The sequence below is a fragment of the Tamandua tetradactyla genome, chromosome 16 (assembly GCF_023851605.1).
Source record: "Tamandua tetradactyla isolate mTamTet1 chromosome 16, mTamTet1.pri, whole genome shotgun sequence".
Lineage (NCBI taxonomy): Eukaryota > Metazoa > Chordata > Mammalia > Pilosa > Myrmecophagidae > Tamandua > Tamandua tetradactyla.
The window spans coordinates 49,494,739-49,516,833 of record NC_135342.1 but is presented as its reverse complement, the minus strand read 5'-3'; the positions used below and the strand labels follow the sequence as shown (position 1 = coordinate 49,516,833).

Below are 22,095 nucleotides of genomic sequence, written 5' to 3'. Positions count from 1 at the left end.
TACAGAGCCCAACATGTATCCATCATGTAGAAAGATAGAGCTTTGTACTTGGAAATATGCAGCCAAAGGGAGATCAATACCTGGGCTAACCAGAAAAATCTTGTGGCTTGGTTCTGGGTTCCGAGAAGAAGATAAACTAATGTTCAGGAAATCTTGACGGAGGTAGTGAACACAGATTCACTGTAAGAGTATCTGGATGCTTTCTGTGGCACAGCCTCTAGGATGAGGAAGAGCAGCCCTGCTGGGTGTCCTTGCAGTTGGTCTGATGCCCTGCCTTTCCGAGCCAGCTCCTGATTCCTCCCCCTGTGATTCCTCAGGGCTCGCTGCCGACGCACCACTCAGAAACACCCAGCTGGGATGGGTCCAGGGAAAGCAAGTCACTGTGCTGGGAAGCCCCAAGCCTGTGAACGTGTTCCTTGGGATTCCTTTTGCTGCACCTCCTCTAGGACCCCTGCGATTTGCGACCCCACAGGCAGCACTGCCTTGGAAAGACTTTCGAAACGCTACCTCCTTCCCTAACTTGTAAGACCAGGCTTGAACCCGAGGGTGACCTATCATTCTGGGAGCTAGGGGCAAAGCACTGAGGGAGAGTGAGGTTCTTGCTGGCCAGTGGTCAAGGAGAGTAGGGTTGGAGGTTGGGAGGGTGGTGGAAGAGGGCTACGGGAGGAAGCGGATGCAATGATATTCTCATGGTTCCTCAACTGGCTGATAAACAGAATCCCTGGGCTCCCATCTGAATTTCCTGAGTCAGAATCTCTAGGGCTAAGCCTATAAATCTGTATTATTATATATGAAAGTTCTCAAGGGATTCTGAAGACCAACCATGTTTGGGAAGCACTGTGATGGGTTACTGAGTCTTTTGGCTAAAAGGGATTCTCAAGGTGTTTCCGTGAGAACTCTCACTCCAGAAGATTTTTTAGAGGACATAGCACTTGGACTGCACCTGAAAGAAAGAGAAGCCCATCAGCAAGCAAATATGGGGCGAGAGCAGTCCAGGCCAACGGACCAGCTTGAACAAAGGCTTGGATGCAGGAATCTCCCTGCAGGTTGGCCTCAGTTAGCTCCTGGTAGAAAGACCTGCAAATGTCCCTGCGCTTCCCTAGGAGCAAAAGAGGGAAGCAGAGGAGCAAAACCCTTGATGGTCAACCTAGGCTCCCGCCTTCTACAATGAGGAGAATCGTTGGGTCAGCTTGAATCTTTACGTGTGTCTGTATTACGGTAGTGGGTGTAGGTGTGGGTGGGTGGTGGGTGTTAATAGGACAATTATTCTGCACGATGTGATCTCCTAGCCAGGAACCAGATCAAAGAGAATTATAATTGGGTTTCTTTATTTGTTTGGCAACCAGGGGTTCAGGGTAGTGTTGGGCACATAGGATTTTGTAAGAATAGTTCCCCATGTGCCTTTTTTTGCTCAGGGCAGAGGAAACGGCCAGGCTTTCCTATTGTTATGAGAACGGGTCCCTCCTAGGTAAGTTCACTGACAGCTGCTCTGGGGGCTTTCTCCTCCCTTTCTCCAAGGTGCCTCCAGAACTTGGAGTGGCTGGACTCTCATCAGCACATGCTCAAGGTGCATTATCCTGAATTTGGAGCATCGGAAGACTGCCTGTACCTTAATATCTACTCACCAGCCCATGCTGACAGGGGCACCCGGCTTCCCGTAAGGCTATCTGCTGTGCTCAGGGCTCCAGCTAACAGGTTCTTGGCGTGTGACCCAGGCAGGGCAGCTGAGTGTCTGGAATCAGACCTAGCTTCTGTTGGGTGAAATGGAAATGTCATTACAACACAGGAAAAAAAATTATGATGATAGATTTGTTTTATCTTCTTTTCTGATTCTTTATTGGCAGTAGCTTAACATTTGTGTTTTGTTTTATTTTGCTTTTCCCACTATTGAATAATGGTTGTAAACTTATAGAAAAGACATAGCCTAAAAGGAAGCTGTGCTTTATTACTATTTTTTTAATTTGAGAAATCCTTTTTAAAGAGGATACTTGCATTCTGCAGTTTTTCAGGTTGCAAATTAGACAGTCAGGTAATAATAGTTAGCTATTTCATTTAAGAATGTAAAAGATCCCTGTATAATTGAGTAGGGGCAAAGATCTAGTCTGTGATCTTTTTTTTTTTTTGCCACACCCTCCCATCCTCCCTTCTCCCACATCACTACAAAGGGAGACCTGCTCTTCTTTATTCTAACAGCAACATCTACTGGGCATCTGCACAGCACATGATCTTATTTAGCCCCCATGGTAATCCTACAGGGTAAGGGTGATTGGGCCCATCCTACAGACAGGAGGAAGCAACACAGCGGGTACAGTAACTTGCTCCTAGGTTAACTGGTGGATCCTGGCACCAAACTCAGTGTGCTGACTAGCTCCCCTGTTTCCTTAGTGAATTTTTCTCTTTTCTTGCCCCAGGCGTTGCAGTTTCTAATATGAATTCAAAAAACAAAAATATCTGAAGGAATTTTTTTAACATATTTTTTATTTAAGTAAGCAAACAGGACACTTAGAACCACGCAAAATGGATATCTTAGTAAGCTTAAATATAGGCATATTTAAATAAAGTATCCATATAATCATTGTAAAGCCTGTGTTTGTGCAGTAAGTTTCATAAACCGATTTAAATTACAGCAACAAGGAAAAAAATCTACATATTCGGATAGCACAGTTCTTAAATTCTAAGTATTAAAAACTAAACTTAGATACCATTTGATCAGCTATCAAAACTGTGAATGCTCTCAAAATATCAAGTAGAAAGTTCCTTACAAATATCTGCATTGCGATAATAATGATCCATGTCACTAAATATTTTCCTTATTTCAGGAAAATGTGAAGATACAAATACTTTTTACAATTAGTGTATGGAAATCTTAACCACCTGAAATGGATATCTTAGCTTATCCATAGGCATATTAAAAAAAAATCTAAGTAATCATCGTAAAACCTGTTTGTACAATATATTTCATAAACCAATTTAAAATTAAAGCCAAGAAGAAAAAAATCTATAGATACAGATATCAGAGTTACTTGAATTCTAAATGTTAAACAGTATCTTAAATACCGTTTTATTAACTATCAAAACTGTGTGCATTCTCAAAATATCAAGTAAAAAGTCATTACAATATCAACTTTGCTATCGTAATGAGTTATGTTACTAAGTATTTTCAAATTTTTGATTTCAGGAATTTATTTTACCTAATATTACTATAGTGGCCTATAGTTTTTTAAACCATTTTTTACTTGTAAAATATAACACATATATACAAAGAAAAGAAAGAAAAAAGCAACAATTTTCAAAGCACACTTCAACAATCAGCTACAGAACAGTTCCCAGAGTTTGTCATGGGCTACCATGCCCTCAACTCAGATTTTTCCTTCTAGCTGCTCCAAAACACTGGTGGCTTTATCAGAGTCATAATAATAGAATCATACATTATCTGTCCTATTGTGTGTGACTTATTTCACTCAGCATTATGTCCTCAAGGTTCATCCATGTTGCCATAAGTTTTGGGACATCATTTTCTTTAAATGCTTCGTGATATTCCATCGTATGTATACATCATCATTTGTTCATCCACTTGTCTGTTGATGGGCACCTGGATTGTTTCCATCTCTTGGCAATTGTGAATAGTGCCACTGTGAATACTGATGTGCACACATCTGTTTGTGTCACTGCCCTCACCTCTCCTGGGTATATACCGAGTATTGCTATTGCCGGGTCATAGGGTAACTCAATATTTAGTTTTCTGAGGAGTTGCCAAACTGATTTCCACAGTGGTTGAACCGTTTTACATTCCCACCAACAGTGAATAAGTGTTCCAATTTCTCCACATCCTCTCCAACATTTACAGTTTCTGATTTGGTTAATAGTAGCCATTTTTATAGGTGCTAGGAGATATCTCATTATTGTCTTAATTTGCATTTCTCTTATAGCCAATGAAGATGAGTAGCTCTTCATATGCTTTTTAGCCATCTGTATTTGCTCTTCAGTAAAATGCTATTCATTTCCTCTGCTCTTTTTATAATTGGGTTGTTTGTTCTTTTGTTGGCGAGCTGTGTAATTTCTTTATGTCCACAGGTTAGCAAATCTTTAACCAATATGCGGTTTCCAAATATTTTCTCCCATTAAGTTGGTTGCCTCTTCAACCTTTTAACAAAGTCTTTTGAGGTACGGAAGCTCTTGATCTTGGGGAGTTCCCATCTGTCTATTTTTTTCTTTTGCTGCTTGTGCTTTAGGCGTAAAGTTTAAGAAGCTACCTCCTATTTCTAGATCTTGAAGATGTTTCCCTACATTTTTTTCAAGAAGGATTATGGTACTGGCTCTTTAATTTAGACCTTTGATCCATTTTGAATTAATTTTTGTACAGGGTGTAAGGTAAGGGTTCTCTTTCATTCTTTTGACTATTGAAATCCAGTTCTCCCATGCCCATTTATTGAAAAGAGAATTCTGTCCCAATTCAGTGGATTTGAGGGCCTTATCAAAGATCAATGTCCATAAATTTGGTGGACAATCGCTGCACTCTTGATTCTATTCCACTGGTCAGTCCTTCTGACTTTGTGCCAGTACCATGGTGTTTTGACCACTGTGGCTTTATAGTAAGCTTTAAAGTCAGGAAATGATAGACCTCCAAGTTTGCTTTTTTTTTTTTTTTTTTTGCTATCTTTAGCTATTCAAGGTCTCTTTCCCTTCCATATAATTTTTTTTGGGGGGCATGGTATTGAACCCAGGTCTCCAGCATGGCAGACAAGAATTCTGCCTGCTGAGCCACCATCACACTGCCCCCTTCCATATAAATTTGATGATCAATTTTTCCAAGTCTTCAAAGGAGGTTTTGGGATTTTTATTGATATTGCATTGAATCTGTAGATCAGTTTGGGTAGAATTGACATCTTGATGCTATTGAACCTTCCTAGCCATGAGCATTGAATATATTTCCATCTATTCAGGTCATTTTTATTTTTTTGCAATTTTTTGTAATTTTCTATGTATAAGTCCTTGATATCCCTGGTTAGGCTTATTCCTAGATACCTAATTCTTCTGGTTGCTATTCTGAATGGAATTTTTTCCTTAGTTGTCACCTCAGGTAGGTCATTGCTTGTATATAGAAACATTACTGATTTTTGTGCATTAATCTTGTATCCTGCCACTTTGGTGAATTTGTTTATTAGCTCAAGTAGTTTTACTGTAGATTTCTCAGGGTTTTCTAAGTATAGGATCATGTCATCTGCAAATAATGAAAGTTTTATTTCTTCCCTTCCTATTTGGATGCCTTTTATATCTGTCTCCTAATTGCTCTAGCTAGTATTTCTAATACAATGTTGAGTAATAGTGGTGCAATGAGCATTCTTGTCTTGTCCCCAATCTCAAGGGGAATGCTTTCAATTTCTCACCATTAAATTTGATGCTGACTGTGGGTTTTTCAAATATGCCCTTTATGACATTGAGAAAGTTTCTTTCAATGCCTAACTTTTGAAGTGTTTATCAGGAAAGGATGCTGGATTTTGTCGAATGCTTTTTCAGCATCAATCAATATGATCATGTGATTTTTTCCCCTTTCAATTTGTTAATATGCTATATTACATTGATTGATTTTCTTATGTTGAACCACCCTTGCATTCCTGGTATGAATCCCACTTGATCATGATGTATAATTCTTTTAATGTGGCATTGGATACAATTTGCTGGTATTTTGTTAAGAATTTTTGCATCTATGTTCATTAGGGAGATTGGGCTGTAGTTTTCTTTTCTTGTATTGCCTTTATCCGATTTTGGTATTAGAGTTATGTTAGCGTCATAAAATGAGTTAGGTAGCACTCCTGTTTCTTCAGTTTTCTGGAAGAGTTTGAGCAGGATTGGTGTCAGTTCTTTTTGAAAAGTCTGATAAAATTCACCTGTGAAGCCATCATGTCCTGGGCTTTTTGTGTGTGTGGGGGGGGGGGGGGGAAGATTTTTGATGATTGATTGGATCTCTTTACTTATTATTGGTTTTTGGAGGTTTTCTATTTCTTCTTGAGTCAGTATAGGTAATTTGTGTGTTTCTAGGAATTTGTTCATTTCATCTAAGTTCTTTAGTTGTTTGCATATAATTCTTTATGATGTTCTCTTATGATTTTTTTATTTCTTCATGATCTGTGATAACAACCCCCCTCTCTTTTCTGATTTTATTTATTTGTGTCCTCTCTCTTTTCTTCTATGTTAGTCTAGCTAGGGGACCATTAATTTTATCAATTTTCTCAAAGAACCAACTTTTAGTTTTGTTGATTCTTTTATTTTATTTTTCTCCGGTTTGCTTATTTCTGCTTTAGTCTTTGTTATTTCTCTTCTTTTATTCATTTTGGGGTTAGTTTGCATTCTTTGTCTAAATTCCTCAGGTGAGCAGTTAAATCCTCAAGTTTTACTCATTCTCAATTTTTTAACATAGGTATTTACAGCAATAAATTTCCCTTTCAGCACTGCCTTTGGCACATCCCGTAAGGTTTGATATGTTGTATTCTTATTATCATTTGCCCCCAGATATTTACTGACTTCTCTAGCAATTTCTTCCTTAACCCACTGATTATTTAAGAGTGTCCATATATTTGTGCAAGCTCTGGATCATTGGTGATTATTAATTGCCAACTTTATTCCATTGTGATCAGAGAAAGTGCTTTGGATAATTTAAATCTTATTACATTTATACAGATTCAGTTTATATCCCAGGATATGATATGTTCTGGAGAACATTCCATGTGCATTAAAGAAGAATGTATATCCTGGTGTTTTGGAATGTAATGATCTACATATGTTTATTAGATCTAATTCATTTATCTTATTGTTTAGGTTCTCTGTTTCCTTGTTGATCCTCTGTGTGGTTGTTCTATCTGTAGTGAAGAGTGGTGCAAAAATATAAGAATTGCTGGTGTCCCAGAAGGAGAGAAGCAGTACAAAGGGTTGGGAAAATTAGTTTAAGGTACAATCGGAGAAAACTTCCCAACCCTTATAAAAGACCTGAATATGCACATCAAAGAGGCCCAGAGAACTCCAAATAGAATAAATTCAAATGAGCCCACTCCAAGATACGTACTGTTACTGTTGATATGTCTATACCTCCCTTCAGTTTTTCCAATATGTGCTTTATATAATTTGAAGTTCCTTGATTGGGAACACACACATTTATGATTGTTATGGTGAATTGTTTCTTATGATGTCTTTACATTTAAAGTCTATTTTGTCTGATATTAGTATAGCTACTCCTGCTTTCTTTTGGTTACAGCTTGCATAGAAGATCTTTTTCCATCCTTTAACTTTCAATCTAACTGTGTCCTTGAGTCTAAGATGTGTCTCTGGTAAATAGCATATAGATGGGTTATGGTTTTTGATCCATTCTGTCAGCCTGTATTTTTTAATTGGTGAGTTTAGGTGATTAATAGTCAAAGTAATTACTGTAAGAGCAATTCTTGATTCTACCATCTTGTCCTTTAGTTTTTATTTGTCAGATCTGTATTTTATTTTTCTTCTCTCTCTTGTTTCCTTTACATTACCTTTACTCATATTCTTCAATTCTGTGCCGTCTTCCAGACCTCCCTCTGCTGTCTTTTTTTTATCAGCTGACAGGGCTCCTTTTAGTATTTCTTGTAGGGCTGGTTTCTTGTTGACTAGTTCTCTCAATCTTTCTTGTCTTTGAAGATTTTAATCTCTCCTTCAGTTTTGAAGGATAACTTGGCCGGATAAAGAATTCTTGGTTGAAAGCCTTTCTTCTTCAGGATCTTAAAAATATCTTACCATTGTCTTCTTGCTTCCATGGTGCCTGTTGAGTAGTCTGAAGTCAATCGTGTGTGTCTTCTCTTCTATGTAGGGATTGCTTTTCTTGTGTTGCTTTCAGGACTTTCTGTTTCTCTTCGACACCTGACAGTTTGATAGTATGTGTCTTGGAGTAGGCTCGTTTGAATTTATTCTATTTGGAGTTCATTAGGCCTGTTTGATGTGCATATTCAGGTCTTTTATAAGGGTTGGGAAGTTTTCCCCAATTATACCTTCAACTAACTTTCCCAACCCTTTTCACTTCTCTTCTCCTTATGGGACATCAATAATTCTTATATTTTTGCACCTCTTGCTGTCCATCATTTCCCTAAGATCCAGTTGCATTGTTCCATTTCTCTTGCTGTTTGTTCTTTTGTGCACTCTAGTTCTATTGTTCAATATTCTAGCTCACTTATTCTTCCTTCTGCTCCTTTGAATCTGCTATTGTGTATCTTCAGTATATGTTTAATTTGGTCTACTGTATCTTTCTTTTCTGTGAGATGTGCCATTTTCTATTTAACATCTGAAATTCTTCTTTATGCTCTTCTAGTGTATTCCTGATATCCTTTATTTCTTTATAAATATCCTTGAGTAGTTGTTCCATATTCTGTATCCCCTCTGGAATTTTGATTTGGTCGTTTGACTGGGCCATTTCTGCTTGGATCTTCTTGTGCTTTGTGATTTTCTGTTGTGTTGTGGGCATTTGTTTATCTTGATATGGTTATTATGCAAGCTGGTTTCCTTCACTCTTCTAAAGTTTTGTATTTGCTTAGTTTTTGCTGAATGTTTCCTTTTACACTTCGTCAATTATTCTCTGACAAATCAAGGTCCGGATCTCATTTACACAATTGAACTTAGGGGTGTATTATAAGGTGTGCCAGGGTGCATGGATACTCCAGGGGCTGAATGGATGACCACACAGGAGACCCAACCTGAACTCCTAGCCTATGCACACACACAATAATAACAATATAATAATAACTAAAGTAATAATATGACAAAAATATGAAACACAAAAACAAGAACTACAACAAAATATATCTCGACAGTAGTAAGCACCAAATCAAAAGGAGACACCCCAGGACATACTGGGAGTGAAGTCAGGCTGGTGTCCACCAAAGGGAGAGAAAATCTAAGAGAAAAATAATAGTAGTGATAATAAAAATAAATGAAATGGAATATTAAAAATACTGTGAATAAAAAATAGAAAGTAAAATATAATATAAAATATCTATAACAATTTTTTTAAATAATGAAAAGGACAATTATATTACTAAGAAGAATGTATAGAAAGAATATGTTTTAAAAGGGTGAAATAAAAAAGCACATTAAGAAGAAAAAATAAAATAAAATAATAAAAATAGAAATGAAGACCTAGGCAGAAAGGGAATTAGCTTGCTTGCACTTACCCCTTCTTCCCAGCAGGTGGCAACCATAAGGCTCTTCCTCCCTCAATCTCTCTCCTCCCTGTCTGGCGCAGCCGACCTGCACTTACCGCATCTGGTCAGCAGGTGGCGGCTCGAGTCTCCTCCCTAAACCCCGCCCCTCCAGGCCGGAGGACTCCAGGTCCTCGTGCCCAGCAGGGTGGCTGCTCCACCAGTGGCAGCTGGCTAGCGCGTTTCTGCTAGCGGAAGGGGGAGCTGACCAGCAAGTGGGGAATCAGCTGATCAGCTGATCCTCAGCGCCGGTGGGTCTGCCAGACACCGCGACTGCAGGCTGGCTACTCCCTCACTGACCAGGTGATCCCCCCCGCGCCCCGAGGCCCGCCCTGTGATGGACAATCACGGCACTGCCCACCGCAGCCACCGGTGCAGGCTAAGGAGGTTTCCCAGGCCGGCAGCTGTGCAGCCTGGAGCCGAGGAGGGTCAGTTCCCTCCAATCGCACCTCCCCTGTGCGGCAGCTGGTCGGCGGGGATCCCGGCCACCTGACCACTCACTATCCCCTGAGCCTCCTGCCCCAAACTGCCTAAAGACCCTCCCAGACTACTCACACCCCGGGACCTGCAGTCCTGGGCATTTTCTCCCCATCTCCTATCTTGTTTCACGGAGCAGGAGTGAACTCACTCCATCCCGGTCTGCCATCTTCCCGGAAGCCCCTTTTCTGAAGGAAATTATTTTAGGTATATAAATAGGGATAACACTACTGGAAGAAAGTTTTATGTTCCCTGGTCCTAATTTTTATAGTCAATATAGTAGTTTCTTCATGTCTCTTCCTTTCTCCCTGCTTCTCTCTTCTCTTTATAGATCAGAAAATGCCTCAAATTAAAACAGCTTAACCTGCTTTTGCTCCCATAGATGATTCACAATTATTTCCATCTTCCCAGAGCTCACAGGCTCAACACTGTCTGAGCACTTGAAATGTGCCAGCATTAGTATATGAGTTTTAGATGTACAGTATTGTTTAAACTGCATGGTACACTCGTACTTCACAGTTGAGAAAAGCAACTTCTGAGAGGTTACGTGGTCTGTGCAAGGTCACACAGTTGACAGTAATCATGGAGCTGGGACTCAAATCAGGCATCTGGATGCCAGGACCCATACTCTTAAGACTGGGCCCTCCTCTTTGGAAAGGAAAGTGAGGCATTTATATGTCCCTGAAAGACAAGTGTCGCAGCATGCACGGGGAGGGGGTGACTGGAAAATTCCTCTCCCCTCCTTAGGTCATGGCGTGGCTTCCTGGGGGTGGCTTTGAGACTGGCTCAGCTTCCATCTTTGACGGGTCTGCCCTGGCTGCCTACGAGGATGTGCTGGTTGTGACTATCCAGTACCGGCTAGGGATATTTGGCTTCTTCAGGTGAGTCTCCAGGAGTATCTTATGCTCCTGACCCCTAAGGGGGGAATTTACTGCCCAGCAACCTTCAGTGACACTGAACAAATGTGGCAACAGATATACCTTCAAATCTTAGTGGTTTAGCACAATAAAAATCTCTTCCCATCAGATAAAGTTCAGTTGGGTGTTCCTGAGTGACTGACAGGCATCCTTCTACATGGGCATGTAGGGACCCAGGTTCCTTCCATCTTGTGGCTCTGCCTTTCTCTAAGGCCGCAGGTCCTCTGCATTTCGCCAGTGGATGGAGGAAAGGCATGAAAGATCACCCTGGAAGTGGCACCCATCACTTCTGTCCACACACCACTGGCGGAACTCACTCACGTGGCCACATCCAACAGCAAGGGGGTGGGTGGGTGCAGTGAAGAGACAAAATGTAGCTCAACTGTATATCTTGGAAGATGAGGGATCAGGTTGTGCAAATACTATAGTTTCTGTCATGGATCCCACTTCAAGTCTCCTACAATGCTCACCTGACAATATTCACTCAGCTGCACTGGCTTCCCACCCACCAAGAACATCTGACATGTATAGGGCACTCACTATGGGCCAGGCATGGTGCTATGCATATACTATGCATTATCTCAACTCACCCTCAGAATAATCTTACCAGAAATGCACCACTATTGTACCCATTTTACAGTTGAGAAATTGAGGCACAGAGAGGTTAACCACCTTCCCCAAGGTCATAGAACCGAGCTAGGTCTCTTGACCATTTCCATTAGCCTGCCCAGGATAGAGCAGATCCTAAGTCCTGGTCAGGGCCCAATGAGTAAAGAGCAGTAGTGAGAGGTGGGGCTGCAGTTGTGTCTGGAGGTCATTGTCAGACACTATGGGAAAGACAGGCTTATTCAAACACCAATCCTGCCCTCAAGAGGCTCACAGTCTGGGGCAGAGCTGGAGAGTGGAGGTGGGCGGGATAATGCAGACACAGTATTTATATGCCAGAAAGGCACTAATTACTGCTCTGAGGGTAAGGGGCAGCAGCTGTAGAACAGAGCTCATCCATCAGTGTCCTGACCATGTGCTCAAAGATGTGATTGAGGAGAGTTGGTATAAGTAGTCCATGGAGGACTGCACTATTGTCCAAACCACTCCCCAGCAGCAGGGATCATGGGGTGGTGGAAAGAACATCTCAGTCTCTCTTTCCCACCCTCAGACCTCCTGCCAGGGCCTCCCACTGGCTGCACACAGCTGGAACCTGGGTGATGCACTTCAGAGAAGTCAGCCCTTTGGAGGCACTGAGCAGGGAAGGGAAGGGTGGATAGAGAATCTGGAGAGGCAAAGGGAGAAAAACCAGCCCCACCTATCTCGGTGAGGATGGGAAGGGTGGATAGAGAATCTGGAGAGGCAAAGGGAGAAAAACCAGCCCCACCTATCTCGGTGAGGATTACGGGAGTTTTCACCATAAAACACTTAGAACAGGGTGCACAGGTGGCTCAGTGGTAGAATGCTTGCATTCCATGTAGGAGACCTGCGTTTGATTTCCGGACCATGCACCCCCCCCAAAAAAAACAAACAAACAAACACAGAACAGTGCCTGGCACATGGGCAGAGGTCATTGTCAGCTTAGTCATTCATTGGAACCTCTGTACCAGGAAGGTCCTGTGTCCTGGTGCAGACCAGCCCTCACCTCTTCTCCTGGAATCCAGGGATTTGGGGGAACCTATGGATACCTTGATATCATATGCACAATACTATATATGTGCATTTTTTGGTGTATATAGCTTTCAAAAGATTCTCAAAGAATTCCAAATCCTAGCAAAGGGTGAGAACTAAATTCAGTTTCCCCAGATCCTCCAGACCTCGACTCTAAGCCTCTTCACAGCAGCCAGTGAAGACACCCTGACCCACAGTCCCTGCTGAGAATTCTCTGCACTGTGGGAGACAGGCAGTGGCTGGCTGAGAATCCTCCCCTTGCCTCTTGCCTGCAGCACAGGGGACCAGCACGCTCCAGGGAACTGGGCGTTCATGGACCAGCTGGCTGCCCTCAGCTGGGTCCAGGAGAACATCGAGTTCTTTGGTGGGGACCCAGACTCCGTGACCATCTTCGGTGCGTCAGCAGGAGCAATAAGTGTTTCCAGCCTTGTGAGTTCTTGGCTCTGCGACTTGAATGAATCTTGGTGGGGGAGATAACAAAAATGAGGGTGATGAATCACTCACATTTGATTGGTGCTTTCATGCTGAACCCTTTTATATCCATTGTCTCCCCTGAGCCTCACAAATACATCCTGTGTTAGGGGCTCATTTCATTTTATGGACAAGACAGCTGCCATTGGGAGAGTGTAAATGAGTATACGTAGGGAGTGATACCCTGAATAAAATTTCCTCATATGTTCAGAGTAGAAGCCCTGATATTTGGTTACCAGGACTGGTAATTATTTTTTTAATAGAAATCTCATCTATAGCTTGAATTAAAAAAAAAAGTGCATGGAATTTTTTTCTTTTTTTATTTACTTTTATTTTATTTTATTTTTTGCATGGGCAGGCACCAGGAATTGAACCCTGGTCTCCAGCATGGCAGGCGAGAACTCTGCCTGCTAAGCCACCGTGGCCCACCCAGAAACCTTTCATTTTAACTTAAAACTTAAATATACATTTCTTCACCAATGGTTCCAACTTGGGCCTTCTTATATGAACCACCCCAAATTCACAACCTTCAGATTGCAGTTTCAGTTTCTTTACAGCGAACATGAACTTAATGGTGCCTGCAAAGCAGTTGGAATGCGTGCACTTCCTTCCCAGATATATTCTCCCAAAATTTTACTCTATTGTGTCACCTAATTTGGCAGCAATATTTATTAGCTATTTTACTTTGTCAAGTTTTTTTCCCCAAAGTAATTTTTTCTTTTACACTCCTAGTTTACTGGTTCATGTGATATTTCGTTCAATTATGCCATTACAATAACAAGTGCAACTGACAAAGCAGGTTTAGAAGCAAAGGTTATTGGTAAGAAACTGGTGGGAACAGAAATGGGTGGCAGTATAAAAAATAGCCTTTTGGCTCTGAGTGGTAAGCATTTCTTGGGCATCAGTTAACATGTTTTGCAGAAGAAGATGGAAAGTCTCAGTTAATCCTAGAAGTCAAACATGCAGAAATGGGTCAAGAGAGCTTCTGCTGTATAGTCTTTGACTATATACAAGATATTTTTATGTCTTCAAAGCAGTCATAGAAGGTGGATTGCATTAACCCAGTTATTACATATGTGTAACATATATAACTACATATGTATATAAAACAGTCACCATTTCATAAGTACTTACTATTGGCTTTACTGTGTTCATTGCTTCTCCCAATCCTCATAATCATCCCATTAGCATGCTCAATTATTATTCTAGTTTTACAGGGAAGAGTAAACTGATGTTTATAAAGAATAAGCAAACCTGCCCGAGGTTACTCAGCTAGGAAGTAAAGGAGCTAGAACTCACACACCAGAATATTTGACTTCGAAGTTCATAAAGCACTTGGAGCTCAGAGAGATTAAATATTGCCCAAGACTTCACAGACAGTCCTTGATAAGAGACCTCAAATCAAGTCTCTTTTCTCTAAGGTTAGGGCTCTTCAAGAGGCTTCTTGGGATGTTTTTGTAAAGAAGAGATGGGTAGGATGTGTGATGGGTAGAGAGTTTTCTGGATAATGTTTCCTGGATCTCTTGTGTTCTCTCTCCAGGTTCTGTCCCCCATGGCCAGTGGCTTATTCCACAAAGCCATCATGGAGAGTGGGGTGGCCATCATCCCTTCCCTGAAGGCCACTGATACTGAGAGGGCTAAGGATGTAGGTATATTGTTAAGGCCTCTCCAGCTTCTTCTCCTTCATCAGAAGAAAATATGGTCAGGAGTCAATAGATATCACTTTCTCACCAATTGCTTGCTTTCCCTACTGGCCAGGCTCAAAGGAGCTGATGCTGTCCCATTGTAAACTTTTCTCTACCGTGAAGGCCTGGTTTAACAGGAAATAAGTTCAGCTACAGAAACGGAGCACAGATTTTGTGTGTGCGTGTGAGTGTGTTTGTGTGTGTGTTGTAGTTTTTATATCTCATCTATCATTCTTTACTTGTGATATATAACTCAGTCCCCTGTATTATATACAACTCATTTCTTGTACCTATTCTACTCTATAGAGAATGGTACCATGCTAAAAATGATTTTGAGACTGTTTCTAGCTTAGCAGGGAATGACACTGTGGCTTTTATTTAGCAGGAGATTGTAGCAGGAGGAAGTAGGGCATGTTTCCAAGATATTTGTCATTTGTCATCTTGTCTTAACTTTCTACTGGACAGTGGGGACCTGGACATCAAAGTCACCCTGTACTTACTGAGTGCCCATGGCCCAGCTCTGTCCAGATGTGGGGCTTATAAGTGGATATAAAGCATACCTTAAAATCAAGGAAACTATAATCTTCATATTACAAAGACTTTTAGGCTGGTATCCGCAGATAGGTTTGGGAGGTGGCCCTTGAACTTCCTGAAGTTGTATGCAGACTCTATATGTTTGCACCTTTTCCCAGAGAGAGGGTTTTTAGTTTTTATCAAGTTTTTAGAAAATCCATGATGCCCCAAAGGTTAAGGACCACCACTTTAGGGGACAAGTTCTACTTATAGAATGGCAGGGCAAGACGGGGTTTAGTAAAGGGCTAAGTGGGGAAGTGGAGATCCTTGGGGTGACCACAGACTGGAGATGGAAGGGGCTCCCGGAGGCCGAGGTGGTCTACAGGAGGCAGGATTTGAACCTTAGAATTGGTGTAGAGAAAGAAAGAAGATGCTCAGGGCATTCCAGGCTGCAGGTGAGAAATGGGACTTAGCAAGAGCTAACTAGCTGAGGGTCTGACCTGGAGTCATATCTCAACTGACAGCTGAAAGGCTAACAAAGCTACTGATCACTCTCAGGGGTCTCTTCATGCCTGGCTCCACTTATGACTCCAATGTTCAGCTGCTTGGCTCCAAAGGTCACAATGTCGATGAAACCCAGGTCAGATTCTGTAACCCAGGAATCCATCCTATGACCACAGACTGCCAACTCTCACCCCCCAGCTCCTGCAGTTGCTAAAGATAACAAGAGATGTCAGGCAAGAGAATCAGAAGAGTTAGCACAGTGCAGTGCCAACCTGTCCTCACTGCCATTACCTCCAGGCACATTCCACTCTAGGGGTGGGGGATGGGCAGCAGGCTGGCCTCACATATAAAGGACAGGCTTGTGGTTGGGCAGAAGAGTCTTCCCAACTTTCATTTTCTTGGATGCTTTCAGTTCCATACTGTGACCTTGTCCTTCTCTGGAAATAGTTGCAGGCGCTTGCATATGTCTGTGGTTGCAACATGGCAGACTCTGAGGCCCTACTGCAGTGCCTGAGGGCAAAGTCCTCCAGTGAATTACTGAACCTCAGCCAGGTAAAGGGGGAGGAAGGAATTTGGGGGTAGGGTTACCCTTGGAATGGAGTGGTGAAAAAATCCTACTACTATTATTTATTTTGATTGGGACCTGGAAAAGAGAGGTTGGGGGTTGGGGATTCATGGCTTCAGTTATAAAAACCAATGTTGGATAAAGAACCTTTACAAGTACTTGAAGGAACTTGGTGGGTTAAAGTGCTTCTTAGCCTTGAGAAGAACCAGCAAAATATAAGTGTTGTCTCTCAGTCATTAAAAACATCTCATTGGGAAAAAAGACCACATTTTTTTCCCTACAAAATACCCTAGAAGCTAAAGTCAAGATCAAGAGCTGAAAATTCTAGTAGGAAGCCATTTGGGCTTGGTGTTACTGAGAACTCTCTAAAAACTAGTATGTCTTGAAAAAGACTGGACTCCTCCAGAAAGCAGTGGCTGTTCCCCTCTGCAGGTATTCAAGCAAAGTCTGGATGATCACTGATACTTTTAATCAGCAGATGCCTAATTGGATTCAATGATCTTTTATGTCTCTTCCAATCTTGAGAGCCTTTGACAGCCTTTGTATATGCTAGGTCATTGTCTGTCAAATTTCAACATTTGTTAAATGGCTGTTCGGCATGTATTAAGTATCTGCTGGGATACTGGGAGCCCTTAGCTGGAGTCTGTGAAGATGGATAATAGAAGTCCTTGACCTGATGTAGCATGAAAGCACTTTTGTGTGCTCCTTCCACCCCTATCCTCCAAACAGAAACCAAAAATATCACTATTAGAACCAGGCATTTGTTTCTGAGACCCAAGATATATCCATCCATGTCCAAGGTAAGGCGCTCTGAAGAAGACATCTCAGGAAGGTGTTCACATGAAACACCATGATCCGGCCAGCCCCTCCAAACTCAAGTGTGCATCAGCATCTCTGAGGGCTTATTAAAATAAGTTGGCTGTGCCGTCCTAGAGTTCCTTATTCAGTAGCCTGGGATGGGCCCTGAGAATTTGCATTTGCAACGAGTTCCCACGTGATGCTGATGCTTCAAGAACCACACACGAGGCCACTATTTTGCTAAGGTAGATACTATTGTTATCCCCATTTAACAGACGAGAATACTAAGACACAAAAGAGTTGTTTCCTCTTGTCCGTGTGAGTAGCAGGTCTGGCCAGGCACTGATACATTGAGTTGAGCCAACACTGGTTTCTTTTTATTTTCCTGATTAATTTTGACCATTGCTACCCTGAGTTGCTCAGCCTGGCTAAGATCTGGGAGCAGCAGCTTTGGTGGACAGAAAGAGTTACTGATTTTGCCTCTCTTCTTTATTTCAGAAGACAAAGTCATTCAGTCAAGTGGTTGATGGTCGATTCTTTCCTGAAGATCCTCTAGACCTCTTGACTCAAAAAGTATTTAATCCAGTTCCTTCTATCATTGGAGTCAATAACCATGAATGTGGCTACCTACTGCCCTTGGTAAGAATTCCAGCTGTTTTCCCTGCCTCTCCCTCAATAATGATGTAGAGGTCCTGGAAATTTCCATAGATGATGCCAGGAGTCATGAGGGTTGGGGGCTGACAGCCAAGTACCCTGTGATAATCTTTCATCCCCTCGGAGAAATGGGACCTGAGGATTGTGGAGAGTCACAGGAGGGGTCCACCCTGCTCTTCATGCAGGTTTACAGTGAGAGAAGAAACCCCATAAAAAGCGAGAGGTTTGGGTGCATTTGATCTTTACTTAAAACATTACAAATGATTGTTTCAAATAAAAACAGTTGTTACTTCAAAGATGAAATTGCCATCTTTTGAGGAGAGACTCCAAACTTTCATGTCTAGCTCTGATGCTGACTTTTTAACTTCCAAATATGCTTTTTTGGTTGGGCAAGATGCAAATTGCTAGATCATTTTCTTTATCCAACAATTATTTACTGAGCATTTATAATATGCTCGACACACTTCTACAGACTGAGGGTTCCACAGTCAGCAGGCCACACAGTTCTGGCTTATGTTCCCAAAGGGAGACACAGATGAAATGCAAAGTTGGAAAGATGATTTCAGAGACTAATATGTGTTACAGGACATATACCAGTGAGAGAAGGTTTCTTTCATAGGAGAAAGGATGTTGAGAAAGGCTTACTCAGAGGAGGCATCTTTTGGGCAGGACCCTGAAAGCTGAGAAGAAGCCACAATTTCTTGACACTGGGGTTTAGGAAGACCCTTCTCATTAGAAATAAACTTGTCTGTTCTAAAAAAAGCGGGGATTTCAAATTCTTTGTATCATCCAAATTTATTTATAGAGACCAGCCTCCTCATTTTAAGCTGGGGGAAATGAGGTTAAGAAATAAAGAGGTTTATAAAGTTACAAACCTAGTTGGTTGGTGTCTAGAGGCAGGCTCCTGAGTTCACTGGGCCACTGAAGGCATATTCTACCCTCATTAATTTGATCCATAGAGCAATGCTGTGAGATAAGTGAAGGTGCGAATTATTGTCCTCGTGCTGTAAATGAGGCCTCTGAGATAGACTGTGGCTTAAGTAAAGCCTTCCACTGCTTTCTAGTTCTGTTGGAAGGAAGAAAGCAGGTGCTGCTAACGACAACATGGCCACAGCCACTGCAGCTAGCTTCTGAGCACCTTCCACAAGCCAGGTACATGCCATTTGTACAACTTGTAAAAAGGGCATAATTCTTCCCATTTTACAGTTGAAGTCACTGAGGCTCAGAGAGGCTAAAGTGATTTTCTGAAGCCTCCCGGATAGTAAGGACACAGTGGTGCATAACTTTTATGCATTTAGTCTCTGCCTTTAAATGCCCGATTCTATGCTTACCTCTGTGTGACTTTCGGTGAGTTGCTTGACCTCTCTGGACTGTCTCCAATCCCTCATCTTGTGAAATAGGTCTAATACAGTGCCTGCCTCATAAGTTCACTTCAAATAGCCTGGCATATAGTAAGTACCAATAATTGCTAGATTTTGGAATTATTCAAGTAACAAACAGGAATTGGTAGCCAAATCTGTGCAGGTCAAGAGCCTGTACCAGTGCCATTACTCCATGCAACTTTCCAGTTAAACCCAATACCAGCTGGAAGCCATGGGAAATTCTCCCCAAACAAATCACAGATCCTTAATATTCAGAGAGCATTTTTAGTAGTTAATGTTTATTTATGGATAACTTAAATGACTCTGGAAGTTCCTTCAGATGCCAGTTGTTTGGAAATCTACCCTGTATTCATTACTCCAAGATTTTCTGCAGAAATGTGCCAAGGAGATGTTTTCATCCGTTTGACAAGTGAATAGTATTTCTAGCCCCCCATCCCCATTTTTCAGCCTATAAGAATGACCAGGAAATTGTCCACTGACAAATTCTTTCACAGAGTTCTTACTGTGTGCCAAACATAGTTGCAAGTGCTTTACAAATATTGAAACACCTAATATTCATCATAACTCTGTCAGGTGGGCACTATCGCTCTCTCCCTCTTATAGATAATGAGGCTGAGGCACCAAGAGATTACATCACTTGTCACAGCCGCACAGGCAGTGAGTGACAGAGCCGGGACCCAAAGCCGGGCTGTAGCCATGGAGCCTGGTCCCCAGGCCACCCTCGCTGCGCCCCTGGCTGGCTCTCCCCACTGCTGGGTTTCCAGACGCCTGATGGCAAAGGTCTTTTGATGGAGAGCAACAAGGCACTGGCTTCAAGATTTCCTGGTCTCTCTTTGAGCTTGGTATCAGAGCTAAGTTGTGACTTTTTTATGGGCAGCCCCTTGGGCCCCACAAGACATCAGGTATGACAGGGAACATCTGCCTTTTATCAAATGTGAGAAAGAGAAACTTCATGGACTGGCTCACCCGCTGGGGCTGCTCCTAATCATGGCAGTGTGGGAGCTGAAAGGGCCCCTGCTGCTTCCCACCCCCCCTTTAAAAGACAGGGACCTAGGCCCTTGAACAGGCTGGCTTGCCGTCTCCTGACCCGTGGTGTTCACAGAGGGCACTTCTCTCCGCAGAAGGAGATCCCCGAGGTCCTAAAGGGCTCCAACAAGTCTCTTGCACTCCATTTGATACACACAGTCTTGGTAAGTGTGCATGGGTGACAGCGGCTCTCTGGAGATTTGTTCATTTAACAAACACCCCTGGTCCACACTCAGGTATAGAAGCTGGAGGTATAGACATCCCTTTCCTCATTCATTCACTCATTGATTCATTTCATAGACCTTTGCTAAATATGGGTCCACAATTCCTTATCCACAATTCTAGAAACCAAAGAGCTCTGAAAACCCAAAGGCTTTTTGTAACCCACAGGGCAGCCAAACCTGACCTATGCTTACACGGGCCATGGGTCTTCATTGTTCTCGTGCACTCTGCATCTTGTTTATCCCACGCAGGTGCCTCTCTGCAGGCATATTAACATTGGTGCTGGGGTGCTACTCCAGCCCCCAATAAGCATTTCATTAGATAAACATTTAATATTCTGAATTATCTGTCTACAGTCAGAATAATTCTAAATTCTGAAACATGCCTGGGCCGGGGGACCCATATTTGTTACATGCCAGCTGGCCACTGTGCCAGGTTCTGGCAATATCAAGGACCGTTCATTTGCTTAATCATTTATTCATCCATTGAACAAACATATCATTATCAGGTTTTACTCTAGACACCAAGATAACAGAGATGGATTCCTTTCCTTTCTTCCTTTCTCCCTTCTTTCCATAAACATTTATTCAATATGTCCTCTGTGCCAAGTTCATTCATTTGTTCAGTGAGCACATGCTTATTGAGAGTCCACACGTTCCTGCACTCTCCCTGGCCCTGGTGGTACAATACTAAGAGGTGCTCCTCCTGCACTGAGGAACCTGTAGATTGTTGGGGTGGATGGACAGAAGGAGACAGTTCAGCTCACTGATGGAGGGACCAGAGGAGAGGACTGCCTGGTACCCAGAGGGGGAAGCAGTCCACTCCCAGGGAGGAGGGTCTGGGAGGATGAGGGCAGTTTGTCTGGCTCGTGGAGGGGTGAGAGGATCAGGAGGAACCAAGCAGAGCCATTGGTAACAGAGAGGTGTGAAGAGATTGTAGAGGGGGTCACCACGGCAGGGGAGAGTGTTGTGTAGTCATTATAACTAGGAAGGAGACATGCATTTCCTTCCAAGGGCTGGGAACAGACAAAGGTGATGTGATTGGATTTCCATTTTAGAAAGACTAAAAGATTAGAGACTGGGAACACCTGAGGCTGTAAGGCTTTGGAGGGGTAGAGGAGAATCTGATGAGCTTCAGATATCTGAAAATGAGAATTGGGAAATATTTAAAATATAAGTTGGGCCATGGTTCTCTCAGGCTGGAGATGATTTCATGGAGCTGGGTCCTAGGGAAGGGGAATATTTGGACGGGAAGGCATTTCAAGTGGAGAAGGTGTCTTAAGCCAACTTCCGGGCCGAGCATTAGATTGTGTGGGGAGAGCAAGAGGGGTGGAAAGGCATGCCATCTCTCCTAGGTCCCAGAGCATGCCTGAGTTCTGATGCAGAAGGCATAGCCTTGCCCCAGAGCCCTAGGGATCTGCCCTGTAACTGTCCTACTGATGCTCACCAGAGACTCCACACAACTTCCTTACACACCTTGGCTGCCTCCAGCACCATGGGTCTGCCAGACATATGGCCCAAGCAGCCAATCAGACACTTACATCACAGCCTGAACCTACTGCAAAACCCTTCCTTCCTCTGGACCTGATTGAAAATCATAAACGAGTTGGAGCAGTGCTCCCAGGTGTGCTGTATGCTGCCTCCACATTCCAAAGAAATCTACCAACAGCTGTGCCTCCATCTTCTTAATGGTGAGGATTTGATGTTTAACAACTTGTGCCATCATTCCTCAGAATATCAGACCTCTAAAATTGTCACCAATATGGCGGACCCCCACATCTTCATGAAGTTGACTTTCCACCGTCTAGCATTTGATCTTGGGGCAAGTTGAGGAATTGAAGATTGGGAGACAGGATGGTGCCCGGTCAAAGACAGCCTCAGAGATCCTGTTAAGAGACCCAGGGATGGGCCTTGGGAGGAAACCGACAGAACTGAAGACATGCTCTGTGCCAGATAACATGCTTTCCTCTTCGCGTCGTGTATCGTCCTCCAAACAGCCTGTTTGTTTTTTCAC

The 22,095-nt window shown here is 42.6% G+C and overlaps 1 protein-coding gene across 1 annotated transcript in view; it reads left to right on the top strand.

Moving 5' to 3' along the window:
* The first annotated feature begins 426 nt into the window (after window positions 1-426).
* CES5A (carboxylesterase 5A) overlaps window positions 427-22,095 on the top strand; it is a 33,960-nt gene continuing 12,291 nt past the window's right edge. The window contains exons 1-8 of the mRNA XM_077132481.1: window positions 427-522; window positions 1,519-1,657; window positions 10,437-10,570; window positions 12,538-12,691; window positions 14,274-14,378; window positions 15,883-15,987; window positions 17,297-17,437; window positions 19,956-20,024. Of these exons, the coding sequence (XP_076988596.1) occupies window positions 1,559-1,657; window positions 10,437-10,570; window positions 12,538-12,691; window positions 14,274-14,378; window positions 15,883-15,987; window positions 17,297-17,437; window positions 19,956-20,024 (807 nt within the window). The 5' untranslated portion in view covers window positions 427-522; window positions 1,519-1,558. The remainder of the gene's footprint in view (window positions 523-1,518; window positions 1,658-10,436; window positions 10,571-12,537; window positions 12,692-14,273; window positions 14,379-15,882; window positions 15,988-17,296; window positions 17,438-19,955; window positions 20,025-22,095) is intronic.